At 29.8% G+C, this 15792-nt stretch overlaps 1 protein-coding gene across 1 annotated transcript; it reads left to right on the top strand.

The window, feature by feature from the left end:
• The first annotated feature begins 10609 nt into the window (after nt 1–10609).
• LOC141714541 (dof zinc finger protein DOF5.7-like) lies at nt 10610–11647 on the top strand. Its single transcript, XM_074518055.1, has one exon. It carries the CDS (start codon nt 10610–10612, stop codon nt 11645–11647), a length of 1038 nt encoding a protein of 345 aa, XP_074374156.1.
• Nucleotides 11648–15792: the final 4145 nt, after the last annotated feature.

Here is a 15792-nt window from a genome sequence, read left to right as displayed (position 1 = left end):
TACAATTTATTACCAGAATTGGGTAATTATGAAAACCGAGCTTTTCATAAAACATCATATATGAAAATAATGTAAAAATATCCCGTCTCTCGAGAATACGGGTTTTGTTGATTTATCAAAATGGTTATTATATCGAAAATCTTGCGCCGGGTCGCGCACGGGTCGAACCATAATCCGGATCGAAAAAGTCAAAACACGAAAAATGTCCGGAATTACCAGATTAGGTTAGGAAGGAGTTTTCGGAAGAGTTTCGGTTTGTAAAAAATGTAAAAATGGTTGAAGTCGGACGATTCCCGGCTTTATAAAATAATTTTATAATTATTCGGAAAATAATTAATAAATTCATAAGTCATTATAAAATCATATAACACTCCATAAATTACCAGAAAAATACCTTAATTATTTATATTTTATTCTGGACATATTAAAATTAACATACTCACATTTTATTATATACAAACATCCAAATATTATTATCAACCATCAGATAATTCACAAAAATTTCATATAATAATCATATATTGATATAAATAATTACACGATATTTCCCGGATGTTACATGTATCCTACCAGATTAGTATTTATCATGTTTAACAATATTACATAGGATATACTGAAGTTTATTTTGTTATTATAAAGGAGGTAAATGAGTTTTACATCATAAAAGTCAAAATACTTGCTTTGATTAGGCTTAGGTAACACATTGGCCCTAATTATTAAAGCTAAGTGTTGAAATACCCCTTTAAAATGCTTAAAATGGATACCACATTTAACATCATACAACCCCAAAGGTACATCAGCCTCACGGAGGACACCCAACATTAACTCATACTCATCTTTGTTAAACACAAACAAGGAATAAATATCATGACAAGGAAGTTCACACAAGTGTAAAGGTAAATGCAAAGCTCTGTTTAGACTCTTGTTATCAATGCAAATAACCTTCTTGTTCACAGCGGTAGTAAAATGCAGCACACCATATACTCCCTTTATGATATTCATGTTGCAATAGAATTCACCCATCAAATGTATGAAGTACTGTTTACACAAATGAAAGACCAACTCATCCCATTTAGCAGTTTTGATTACCTTCTCAACTTCACCAGTCATATTAACACAAATGCCAGGCTAGACATTTTTGATAAGGTCTAGGTATTTCTTTGAGTTAGAAGGGTGTGCAAGGTCTGGAGGAGGGGGTTTGGAACTGTTTGTGTTTGTGTTTGGTTCATTTCTGAGGTTTGATTTCCTAGTGTATACCCTAGCTTTAAAAGGCTTAGAGGGTCTAGGGTTTTGAGCATTTAGGATTTGGAATTTTCTGCTTTGATAGAATGGAATAGTGTGATTTCTAAAGACTTGTTTAGGGTTTCTGTACAAGGCTCTTTGGTTAGGGTTTCTGGACTGGGAAGTGTTTACAGTTTTGAAGGCATAATTTTTATGGTGGATAAACTGTTTCTTTTCCATATCTTGAAGTAGATATGGATTGGTTATGGCTGGTCTTGGTCTAGGGTAATATGGCATTGCATTTGGATTCATGACTTGTAAAGTAGAGAAGATAATTTTTGTCTAAGTGTGTGTGAATGCAGCAAGTAACAGGTATATATGCATGCACATTACACAAAATCCAAGATCAGTTTAGAAAATAATTTTATTTTAAAGTCACTTTTACTGTTCATGAATAGTGTTTATCATTAAGTGCAGTTTGCCAAAGCATGCTGTGTTACATAAGTCCAAATCCTAGGTATTTACTTAGTTATTCTACGACATGATATATTTATAGCAGTTATAGGCAAATAGTGACATGAAGTGCCTAATTATACTACTTTAAAACTGTTTTAAGTACATAGTGCACAGATTTTGGGAAACTGTGTGACATAAAGGTGAAGTGCAGCATACCCTAACACATAGACTCTAGTAAGATGACAAATTGTGCATTTAAGAATGTTCAGTTTGCTATCTTGAATATGTAGAAACTGTAACACCTTTTCAAAGATATTAATGGAACAACCTTTTTTGTTTTTAACACAGAATAATGCATTTATATCTATAGGTAGCTTATGTTAAATGATAAGGAATAAATGAGAATAATATCATATTTAACACAACTGATGCATTTATATAACATGTGCAATTCCATTTAATTCAGATAGCAATTAATATCACACAATCACACAGAATAAACAATAAGTCAGATTTAAACACAATTTCTTCATGGCATTTTAGAGTTTTTCTCCTAAGATCTCTAAGTGGCCATTAATCACAACAGTGAGGTGCTCATGGCTCCCCTTCCAGGTCTTTCTGTGAGGGTAGTGTGTGCTTGTGTTTTAATTACTTGCTTTAAGCCTTTGAATTCATATATTAGCTCTACATTAAATCATCACAGCATAATCAATCATAGTGTACAAGAGTACATATATCACAGGTAAAGATAAAGATTGAAGTACACAGAAGTTCAATGAATCAAGAAGCATATCACATTTTGAATTCAAATAAATCTGACAAAGCAAACAAGTGCACAGATTTCAAAAGATCACAAGCACATGATACATTGTAGATTGATTCAAGTAGATACTGTTAAGATACAATGAGTCCAGATACATGATACACTGTTAAGCACATAATTCTCATAAACATTAACACAGCCATGGATCAGTATGCATTCCTAAATAACTTACACACTTTTGTACTTATTTCATGATACACAGGTGAGTAAAGCAGTGTTTAGTGATTAAGTTACTCTAATCAATTTCGGTTTGTAGTTACATTCAAGAGATTCTACACATATAATTGATTTAACCATGGATTATCATTTATATCTTGCTAAGAAGTTATGGATGGGAGCAAATTATAGTTAATTATAAGTTGATCAGTTAACATAACTTTATCAAATTATTGAGTATAACCAAGCCTGAGTTATACTTTATTAAGTGAACAAAAGATCAGTTTAATAAGAGCACATAGATTCTTTAGATCATACAATATTAAGTATTATCTATGCATCTTACACACTGAGTTAGACTATATCAAGAAAAGTTCACACTTAATCAGTTTATACCAAATCAGTTCACATCTAAAGACAGTTCATATTTTGAATTAAATCAATTTTATATATGTCTACCTAATCATAGAGCACTTGGTTATATCAAATTAACATGATTATCTTAATTAAGATACAATTGCATTTAAAAAAATGTTTACATATCACAAGTATTCAGATTAACCACAGATTATCATTATCCATTTGTTTTCAATTCATTCAGATAAATCAATCATACCATTGAGTTCAAATTCTGGATTTCATTTAAGTGATAGTGCTCAATTACTGCATATAGTCACCCAGCATACAAGACAAACATATAAACCACAGAATTGGACTTAATCTTAGTTTAGTTTGATTCATTCAGGACTGATATACCCAGAATAGCAGTTAACTCAAGTCAAGATACATTTTGCACAAGAATTGACTAACAACTCACAAATATATATCAATTTTGATCACAACTAGCACATAATCAACTGTAGTCTTGATTTTACCTAATAAATCACACCTGGAGTTTTATTTTAATTAAATCAGTGATACATACCTAAAATACAATTACACACAGCACATGTCTATATCAAGTTATGATCACATATGTTTAAACACTTACACTCAACTTGATTGTCCCAGATAACACAAAAACAGAGTCAATTTTTGGATCAAAACAAAGTTGTATCTCAATCAAAAGTTCACATACAAGTTACATACATCAATTTTGATCAATCAGTCATGTTTGACTTAATTTTATCAAAAATTATCATACATAAAGTTTTGTTCATATCAATCCAGAGACATAATTCAAGAAATTCCTCAACTAACATATATATATATCTCAGTTTATGATCTCGTATAAGCAATTAATTATATTTGAATTCGATTTTCTCAAATATTTCATAAACCAAGTCTCTTTCGAAAAGAAACAAGCATATCTTTCAAGTAGTCTCCACAAATAGCACATAATCTTCAATAATTTTCCATCACGGATGCTTCAAATCTTCAATTTCACAAAACCTAAATCATTAACACACATTTAGGGTTAGATCTGTTCATACCTGAGCCTGTAGCATGGCCTGGCTTATAGGTCTTACCTGGTTGACTTATTCGCGGACTTCCAAAACTCTGCATGCATCCATTTTTCTTTATCTCCGATTAATTTTACCCTTGATTCCGTTCTTCTCCTGCATATTATCTCAATAATATGGTTAGGGTTTTATCAAATCAATTATAATCGAATCAAATCAAAAATATATATGTATATAAACATGATTCGAATGTTCGATTTAATGATTCTCGATGGATTCATATAAGAATCATCGATTTTTATCATCGAAATCATTCGTTTTTCCAACCCAAACACGATTAACCCTCAATCGTATGTTACAAACGATGAGATATTAGTAATAAGCATAGTATCTGTGTATATTCATCGAGTTTTTGAAAAAAAACGATGAACTTGATCTAGGGTTTACGGAGAGAAGAAAGAGGCGGAAAAGAAATGAGAGAAGAGGCTAGGGTTAGGAATGAAAACGAGTGCATGTGTAAACAGTCTATTCGGTTTTATATTAACCGAAATGGATGGCTTAGATTGATCTAAACAAATGGTCAATGGCCTAGATTAAAATGTTTAATTTTCTGTTTTTTTTGTTTAAAAAATGGGTTGTTATAAAATGATTTGGGCGGGGTTTTATATATATGTATATATATTGATATGTTTTTGGGTCTTATAATAGATTTGGGCCTTGACTACTGTCTGGGCTGGATTTAAAAAGAATAATATTTAATGCAAAAATTATTTATTGGTATATATTTCAAAAAATTGATTTTTTGATAAACCCAAATAATCATATATATATATAATTACTAATAATAAGATATAATTTTTATCTTAAAAATAGTATATATATATATGTATTTAGCCTTTATAAATCTCAATTGTAATTTAAATAATTACTTGAACAGTTTATTTTCCCGGTTAATCAAAGCTATATAAGATCTCACTAAATCCGATCAATAAATTTCTTTATTGACAAATTTGAATTTACGAGACTTAATAACTCGATCGAGAAAATATCCTTTTCATGAGATCTAAAATCTAAAAATATCCCAAAAGATAGATAAGAATTCCATTGTCTAAAATCTAAATTTATTTAAAAAAATTACACATCTAAAAAATTAGTAGGTAATATCATCCGTACGGTTGGATCGTTGAACAAGAATTTTAAAAAAAATAGAATCACCACTCGGGACAAGACTTGGTTATAGGAACCCGTGTTGACCGTAGTTTGATTATTATAAAAACACACGCTAAAAAATCTAAAATTTTTAAACAAATTTACACATTTTTAAAATTAGTAGGTATCATCATCCGTAGGGTTGGATCATTGAACAAGAATTTTAAAAAAATAGAATAATCACTCGGGACAATACTAGGTAACGGGAACCCGTGTTGACCGTAATTTGACTATTAAAAAAGCACGTGATATAAAATCTATTTTTTTAAAAAAAAATTAAACATTTCTAAAATTAGAAGGTAACATCATTCGTACGGTTGGATCGTTGAACAAGAATTTTAAGAAAAAAGAATCACCACTCGGGACAAGCCTTGGTTATAGGAACCCGTGTTGACCGTAATTTGACTATTATAAAAACATACGATATAAAATCTAAATTTTTAAAAAAATATTTAGACATCTCTAAAATTAGTAGGTATCATCATCCGTACGGTTGGATCATTGAACAAAACTTTTAAAAAAATAGAATCACCACCCAGAACAAGACTACATAATGTGAACCCGTGTGCACCGGGGTTTGACTATTAAAAAAGCACGTGATATAAAATTTAGTTATTTTTAAAAAAAATTACACATCTCTAAAACTAGTAGGAAATAACATCTATACGGTTGGATCAATGAAAAATTATTTAAAAAAAATTAGAACATGAATATAACAAATAAAATTTAAGAATAGTATAATAACTAACGCAACACTAAATAACCTACTACAACACCAGAGAGCAAATGCAACGCCTGAAGTGCCATGTCAGCTGACACGTCAGCTGCCACGTCAGTAAGTGGGCCCCACTGCATGCCACGTTAGCATGCCACGTCAGTATGTCACGCCAGCATTTTGGGCCCCACATGTGCCACGTCAGCATATTGATGTGGCATGCCATGTCAGCATGCCACGTCAGCAGTGGGTCCCATATCTGGGTCCCAAAATGCTGACGTGGCATGACACATCAAGATGCCACGTCAGCACCCGTGGGTCCCCAACATGCCACGTCAGATTTATTTTCCAAGTCAGCATTTATTAAATAAAAAAATATCTAATGCAACGCTATGACCTCTACTGTTGCACGCTGCGCTACACTAACAGTTATTAGCAACGGTTGCTACAATGTATTGCAACGCTTTCTCCACTGTGTTGCAATAGACTGATAACTTTGTAGATATTGCAACGCTTTTTGTGCAACGCTGGCTAAAAAACGTTGCCTATATGCACTTATGGCGTAGTGTAAAATGATAAAGGTATATAAATAATACAACAAATGAAATATCTAATAGTAGGAAATTGGCATAGTATACGAATTTATGAAGGCATTTCCGGAGGACATTTTGAAGTTAATATATGACTTGGATTGGGATTTATTGATCGAATGAGCTTCAAGGTATATGTAAATAGGATGTGAATGACGACCAATGATATTTTTTCTTTTTATACGACAGCGTATATTCTCCTTGATTCTTGAATAATTATGAACTTCTTTTATCAATAAGTTTTATGAGAGAATAAGGGGACGAAGCTTATTGTATTCCTTTCAAATCATTCTTCTTTCAAAATATTGTTTTCTGATTGTGACAAGCAGTGTTATGGTGTGACGCTTTGTTGGAATGACGAAGAATCTAGTGGGACACCACCTAATCATGTATTTTATGCCATATAGTACGAAAGACAGGCCATCTTGAGTACAAATATGGTTGTCTCATTCATATCCAAATCATTACTCATACTTCTTTTTCAACTATAATTTTATTAACTATGAATCCTTCCGATTATTTCGTTGCAATGTTGTTTCTTATAAAATTTCCAGTAAAAGTTATATACACAAATTCTCTTCTTGTGTAAGATCTATAGTTTTAATATTTTTAAAAAAGTGAAATAATCCGTATAGTAGATGGAATTACATGTTGAGTATAAATATGATTTCAAGATAATAAATAGTGGACATTTACGCGCAAAGAAAAATCAATATGCAGATAACGTAGTTGTTACGAAGATATCAAGTCGGAAGCGGATATTTGTTATACATGATTTTTGTTGTGGTAATTTAAACACAACACTATATTATGTTAACATGATACCTTTCGAGATAAGAAACTTTGGCGTGAATTGGATTAGTTAGCGAACCGTATTAGGTAAATTAACTGTAGAAATAAGAAAGTAAAGCTGCGTATACCAAACAAAGCAAACGAATGACTGAACTGTAGAAGAATATGAAGAAATTCTTAATGAAAAACCAGACGAAGGATTAATACGTTAAGAAGGCGAAGAATACCTCAATCATGTGGGAGATACTTGTCATAAGGGTTTGAGAATCGAAGAAATTCTAATTACGAATAAATTTTGAGTGTGTTCTTCAAGGAATTATTAGGTTTTCCCAACTCATGTAAGTGATTTATAGGGAATTTGACACTAAGAACTAAGCCATCGACGGAGGTTTCATATTGAAAGACATAAGTAGAGATAAAAGAACTAGCAATTTAATTGCGAAATCTTTTAAGAAAGTAATGCTTTAAAATCAAATGAATTTGCACAAGGTTGATAGTGTTGGTTAAGACCATGTGTTGGTTGTCAAAAGTTAAACAAGTTAACTAATAAGAATAGAGTTTTTAAGAAATAGTAGAATAATTTATAATTATATTCATTAATGATATTCTGTTATAATCAGAAGAAATGAGAAAATGTATGGATATAATAAGAATTGTTCGTTATGATCTTAAGTTAAATTAGAGGTAAATGTTGTGATGATTAGTGATATGTGTGGTTATTAGTATGTTATGTGTTACAGTATTGTGAAAGGAGGAGTTTGGTTGGTGGTAGTTGATTGGTATACTTGTTGGTTGTTTGGTTGATTGCTGGTGTCGGCTTGAGTCCGACTGGCAGTCAATAATACAAAGGAGATATTGCCCAAATTTTCTAAAAATACCCTACTCTTAAAGGAAAAAAGTATACTTTCATGTGTTATTGATATTCCTCTTGGTACCAAATAATTGCGATTTCGGTTTTAATTCTTTTAATTTTTTAAATTAATTAAAAAAATATTTATTTTAAAAATATATCAAATAAAATAAAATAAAATTCTCATATTTTAGTTATGATCTGGATGAAAAGTAATCCGTCACGACACAATTAGTTGACATCCTTACGTTGGATCATTCATAATTTTTTTTGAAAAATCGAAACATTATTATGGGATTAAACACTATTAAGAAAAACTTGTTAAACTACTAGTTGACTGTTAAGATAACAAATAAAATACATTTACTTTTTTCTTAAAATTTTATCATATCACTAAAATATATAGATCTTGACATCGTTAATATTGGATCATTCATAAACATTTTTTAAAAAATTAAAACATTAGTGTGAGACTAAACACTAGTAAGAAGTACTAGTCAAATTATTAGTTCACTTTTAAATATCAAACCAAATTAAAAAAAAATTTCTAAAAAAATTTATCATATCACTAAAATATCTTGACATCCTTAAGATTTGATCATTCATAAATATTTTTTAAAAATTGAAACATCAATATGATACTAAACACTATTATGAAGTACGTTAAACTACTAGTTGACTATTAAAATATCAAAACAAATACATTCATTTTTTTCCTAAAATTTTTATCATATCACTAAAATATATAGATCTTCACATCTATAAGGTTGGATCATTCAAAAAAATATTTTAAAAAATTGAAACATCAGTATTTGACTAAACACTAGTAAGAACTACTAGTCAAGTTACTAGTTAAATGTGAAAATAGCAAACCAAATATAATTTCTTTTTTCTAAAATTTTTATCATATCACGAAAATATATAGATTTTGACATCCTGTTGGATCATTCATAAATATTTTTTAAAAAATTAAAACATTAACATGGGACTAAACACTATTAAGAAATACTAGTCAAACTACTAGTTGACTATGAAAATAGCAAATCAAATACATTTATTTTTTCTTAAAATTTTATCATATCACTAAAATTTATAGATTTTGACATCCTTATGGTTGAATCATTTATAAATATTTTTTAAAAAATCAAAAAATCAATATGAGACTAAACACGAATACTAGTCAATCTACAAGTCGACTGTTAAAATAACAAAACAAATAAATTTTTCTTTTTCTAAAAAAATTATCATATCACTAAAATATTTAGATCTTGACATCTGTAAGGTTGGATCATTCACAAATTTTTTTAAAAAATCAAAAGATCAGTATGGAATTAAATACTAGTAAAAAGTAGTCGTGAGAACATTACTTGACTTTTAAAATAGCAAAACAAATATATTTATTGTTCTTCTAAGAATTTTATCATACAACTAAAATACATATATCTTGACATCTTATTCTTAAATATTTTTTAAAAAAATCAAAATATTAATATGGGACTAAACTAACAAGAACTACGGGTGAATATACTTTTATAAAATTTCAATTTTTGTTATATAACAAAGAAAAGAAATTTAAAAATGCTCTTACCATAATGATCTTTTTTGCAAGAACTAAAATTTAACTTTCATATAAATTTTATTCTATCTCTTATACATAATTGTTTTTCAAATATTTACTAACTAGATTTTTTTTTTCTAAAAGTACTAAATACAACCGAATACAGTCATATTAAATCACATAAAAGTTGGGAAATAGATGTGTATATTACTTTAATATAATCAACTTATGGGGAGTTTAAATATTTAATTAACTTTACAATAATTTAAGAATTTGTTTGATAATATGTATTTCATTTCAAAATACGAACATGAATTTTAAATGAAATAGACCTTGGCACCTGGTTTTTTTTTACATGTGGATAGTAGCCCCTCTGCTTGTCATCACCATAAACAGATCATCTGCTGAATTTGTCTCCATCACCTCTCACATGCATCATATGCCTATGTGTGTATATATATTTGATATGTGTACAAACCACACACAAAAAACAGTTCTGGTTCTTCAGGTAACTTCTATTTCTCTCTCTCTCTCTCGCTCTCTCTCTCTCTCTATCTCTATCTCTCTCTCTCTCTCTCTCTCTCTCTCTCTCTCGTAGCTTCATAAATTTCATGATCAGATCTGACCTTAAAAGACAGCTTACACTTTGCATCACCCCCTGTATAAATCTTCTCTTCTGCCTTGATTAATATCACAAGAACCCATCAACCCCATGCATGAAACCATTTAATTTCTGACAACCACAATTTACTACATGTTTTCTTTAATTAATTACTCATCACCTCTATTTCTTTTTCTTTTTAATTTATAGGGTTTTGTTTCAGGTACCAGAAAAAATGTCCAAGCATCATGAGATTTCGGGCAGCCGAGGAAAAGCCATAGCACCACAACCACCACCAGCTGTAAACTGCCCGAGATGCAATTCTCCGAACACAAAGTTTTGCTATTACAACAATTACAGTCTTTCTCAGCCAAGGCATTTCTGTAAGGCATGTAAAAGATACTGGACTAAAGGTGGAGCTCTTCGAAACGTCCCCATAGGTGGTGGTTGCAGGAAAACCAAGAAGGCTAACAGATCATCCTCCGCTGACTCGAAGGAGTACTCTTCTGGTGTTTCTTCCTATTCGGATATGGGCAGTTTCAAGATTTACGATGGTCTGGATTTTCAACTTGGAGGAGGCCTCACAAAATTTCCAAGCTTCAACAATATTTCAACATCTCCTAATGTTGGTGGTCAGCTAGTTGCTTCATTTGGGGAGTTTCCAGCAGCACCAATAGCATCAAGTGCTGTTTCGAATTTTGGGTTGAACCTTAATTCTGAAACCAATCTGAGTCAATTCATGGCTTTCAGTAACCATCCTTTCTCTTACTCTTCTCCATCTTCCATACTCAAACTAGACCATGGAGAGAATAATTTTAATATTGGAAGGTTCAGTGAGGGATTAGTTCCGGAGATGAGACCTACTAATGGTAATCTAGCTTCTTCTATGGAGTCTTTCAGTTCAATCAATCAAGATCTTCACTGGAATTTACCACAAGAAAGGACGAGCATGATGTTGACTGGCGGAGTTGATAACAATTACCAGCAAAGAAATGGAATAATTGAAACTACTAATCAACTAGAAAGCCTTACTCGGGCTCAAAAGCCACACCCCATGTTTCATAACTTGGAGATTTCTTCAAAACCAGCTGGCCACTCAAGGAAAGAGACTATTGGCATTAATGTGAATGCTGGAACTGCAAACTTACCAACTGAGTGGCACTTTTGTAATTCTGGTTATTCTCCTTCAGTGATTCAATTCCGTAATAGCAATGTGAACGGTAAGGGAGTTCAAGGATGGGCCAACTTTGATCAGTACACATCACTGCCTTGAATTGTGAGTTTTGATGATCAAGAGCTATCTTATATGTAATCTCATGTTCTTCATGCCAAAAAGTTTCTATATCATGTTGTGTAGTTAATTTGACCAGGTAGATCATATATTTGTAATTTTACATCTTTCTTGTTAATTATGTAGATATATGTGTGATGCATCCTAGCTATAATGAATGTCTTATTTTTTAATGTTAAAAAATTTTAGATCAGATGAAAAAAGTGGTAAATTAGTGATAAACTTTGGTGGCTTGCTTCCATGATGGAAGTTCCAGTACTTTTATGTAAGATATTTTATGCGGATGCATCAGGGTGAAATTGTGGCTCTTAATCTCTTATTATGGGTGCAACATAAAACTTGTGTCTTGGGGTTTTAAAAGTATCAACTTCTTTTATAATATTGGGATCGGCAAAGTACATAGGAGTGTTAATGAATGGATGGAGGAAGCAAGTTATGGGATATATATCTTTGATTTGTTTTATGTAATGTCAGTGTGATCAGAGCTCTCACAGTCTCACTGTCTCTCATGCAAGTATGTCTCTCTCTATCAGGGAACTCTGTGTATTTCCCGGTGACTGAGACATAAACAGTTACAACACAAAGCAACAGATAGAGCAGTAGTACTAGCTAGACAAGGGTCTTCCCTCTATGTCTAGCTGACTAGCCCTACCCGCACTGCTCTTTAAACAACTTAATGCTAGCCTGTTCCCTCATCCCTGCACCCCTATCTCTATTGTTTGTATATATTTACACAAGAGCGTAAATGGAGTAAACACCGTCTCCATGTTCCTACTTCTTAAGTTAACAAATGCTCCTCACATTATATACAATATGTTGGAATTTTACAAATGTTATTTGAGTATATACTACATTATATATCATTGTTAAACATCTGGAGCAAACTTTGTTAAGGGAGAATTCTATCTCTTTGCATACTATTTTGATCACATGCCGCAGCTGAAATGAAAATATTATAACAACTATATGCTAGCTCCCAGCTCACACTACAAGAAAATAAGGGTATATATTTTCGACCAACTAAAAACGAATGCGGGTAAATTCTATCTTATTTGGTCGATTTTAAGGGATACCGGTAAATTCAACCATTTACGGTCGAATTTAGGAGCAGTCGTTTTTAATCGGTCGACTAAATTCGACCGATTTTTTATTCGGTCGAATTTAGCAGTTAAATTCGACCGACTTTTTTTCCGGTCGAATTTAGTAATTTGCCAAAAAAGGGGGAAAATTTCCCGCCAATAACTTGAATTTTGAAAAAATAAATTCGACCATTTTTGGTCGAATTTAGTAAATGGTTTGGGCGGGAAATTTCCCGCTTTTTTTCAAAATGAATGGAAATAACAAATTTGTCGTTAAAGAAAATGCACCAAAAGTTTTTTACGAAATTCGACCAAAAATGGTAGAATTTAGCTAAAAGTGACCGAAATCGGTTGAAATTTCCAATTTTTTTTAAAAAAAATTGTTTTTGTTTTTTAAATGGTTAGTACATATCATGTAAAGAAAAAATTTAAATTAAAGGTCACTTTCATTGTTTAAAAAAAATTATTTAGGAATATATATATATATATATACATATATACATATAATAAAAATATGTTGAATTTCTATTTGTGTTATATTTGATAAAAATTTAAAAAAAATATTAATTAGTTAAACTGAATACAAAAAAAATTGATATATCAAGAAGAAATATGCTTAAATATAAATTTACAGAACATCCTATCATGGTGATAAAAAAAATTCTAATTAAATAATTATGAAGAACAAGTTTTCATAACATGAAGTTTATGGTATGAATTAGGGTTATAATATTTATTGTTAATTTTTTTAAGTGAATCAACCATAGAAATGAGAAGATTGTCAAAAATAAAGAGTGTACATAAAAAATAATTTACTTATATATAAACATTAGTAAAAAATATTGGTCAAACGATTGGCTGTTAAAATAGCAAATTAAAAACATTTACTTTTTTCTAAAAATTTTGTCATACCACTAAATTATATGGATCTTAACATCCATACGGTTGAATTATTCATAAATATTAACATCAATATGGGAGTAAACACTAGATGGAAGTATTATTCAAACTATTTGTTGATTATTAACATAACAAACAAAATAAATTATTTTTTTCTGAAATTTTTGTCATATCACCAGAATATTTCGATCTTGACATCTGTACGGTTGGATAATTTATAAATATTTAAAAAAAAACAAAACATGAATATGGGACTAAACAGTTGTAAGAAGTACTAGTCAAACTACTGTTTAACTATTAAAATAGTAAACCAAATCATTTTTTTTCTAAAAAACTTGCTATATCACTAAAATATATAGATCTTGACATCCATACAGTTGGATCATTCATAAATATTTTAAAAAAAAACTGAAATATCAATATAGGATTAAAAACTAGTAAGAAATATTGGTCAAACTACTGGTTGACTGTTAAAATAACAAACTAAATAAATTATCTTTTCTACAAAGTTTTTAATATCATTAAAATATATAGATCTTAACATTCATACGGTTGAATTATTCTTATATATTTTTAAAAAAAATTGAAACATGAATACGGGACTAAACACTAGTTAGAAATACTATTCAAACTATAAATTGATTTAGCTAAATTATATTGTTGAATTATTCTTATATATTTAGCTAAATTTGATTTTCAGTATGTTATTAAAGGATATAAATTGTTGTATTTTAAAATCTATATTAAATATTTTTGTAAATTTTAATATTAGTAAATAAAAATTACTATTGTGTCCGTTATTATTTTATAATATCGCATTATGGAAAATATAGTAAAAAATTCCAAAAAAAATTGAGCAACAAAATGCATTCTGGTGCATTTTGCTGCTGTTTTTTAAAAATCTGGCGCATACTAAATTTTATCAAATTTGGTCGAATTTAGCAAACTTATTTCGACCAGATTTGGTCGAATTTAGTATTGTGGGCGGGATTTTTGAATTTTTATGAAATTTTGAAATTTTGTCAAAAAAATTTGGGGATGAGTTTTTGCAACCAATTTCGGTCGAATTTAGTTGGTCAAATTTAGTTGGTCGAATTTATTCGGTCGAATTTAGTACGGTCGAATTTAGCTAAATTCGACCGCACCCCTTATTTTCGACTAATCTTTGTTCGACCAACAACTGTTTAGTCGAAAATAGCTATTTTCGACCAAAATCGGTCGAATTTAGCTAAATTCGATCAAAAAAATTCGGTCGAATTTAGCCGAATTTCTTGCAGTGTCATCCAACCTCTATAACATAATTTTTGAACTTTAAAATTTATTTATTTATTGAATTAAATAAAATATTACAATAATATAATCATGAATTTGTATCCATATATATATATGGTAATATGTTTTTTTTTAAGTTTAATCTGTTTATGCAAATAGGATACATCCCCAAGATTAGACTGTATAATTTTTTATAATATATGCAATTCTAAAAGTTGTCTCTATAATATAGTTTAATTTAGGTTAATTGAATTTTTAATGTGGTTCATATCTATTTGTAAATTCTAATAATTTTTTTTCAATTGTGTTAATAAATGATATGGTCATGTTTTTAACTTGAAAATTTAAATTAGGTAGGGCAAATTTATTCTAACATTCAATATATAATTATTATAGAGAGATCAAAACCATATATTTCACACAAAAGTTTGTTAGAGGGCCTACTTAAGTGGTTGTAGTTGTTAGCCTGCAGAACTAGGTTCACAACTTCATAAAATTAAAATATTATATAATTAGTTACTTAATTCAATTTCAAAATAAATTAATAATTTTGCATATATTTGTGTAACTCGAGCGGGACCTTTATGCTAAATCAATATTTCGCTAAATTTATAAGATACTATTTTTTTATTAATGCATATAAGTCTCATGTAATATATAAATTAAAAATTACATATTACATCAAAATTATAGAATTCTCGATGGAGCTTTTTTATAGTAAGTCTGAATTGTAACCTCAACTTCTTTTTAAAATTGATGTGGCCTTGTAATTTCATCTTAAATCTTTCTTAATGCTTCATATTAATAAATTATGTAATGTAATTGTTGCTTTAAAATATCTTTTCCGTGTACTTTCATATTCATCAACTTCATCTT

This window comes from Apium graveolens, chromosome 3, assembly GCF_009905375.1.
Source record: "Apium graveolens cultivar Ventura chromosome 3, ASM990537v1, whole genome shotgun sequence".
Lineage (NCBI taxonomy): Eukaryota > Viridiplantae > Streptophyta > Magnoliopsida > Apiales > Apiaceae > Apium > Apium graveolens.
Note: the sequence above shows the minus strand (reverse complement) of the source record. Positions and strands in the feature narration are given on the sequence as shown.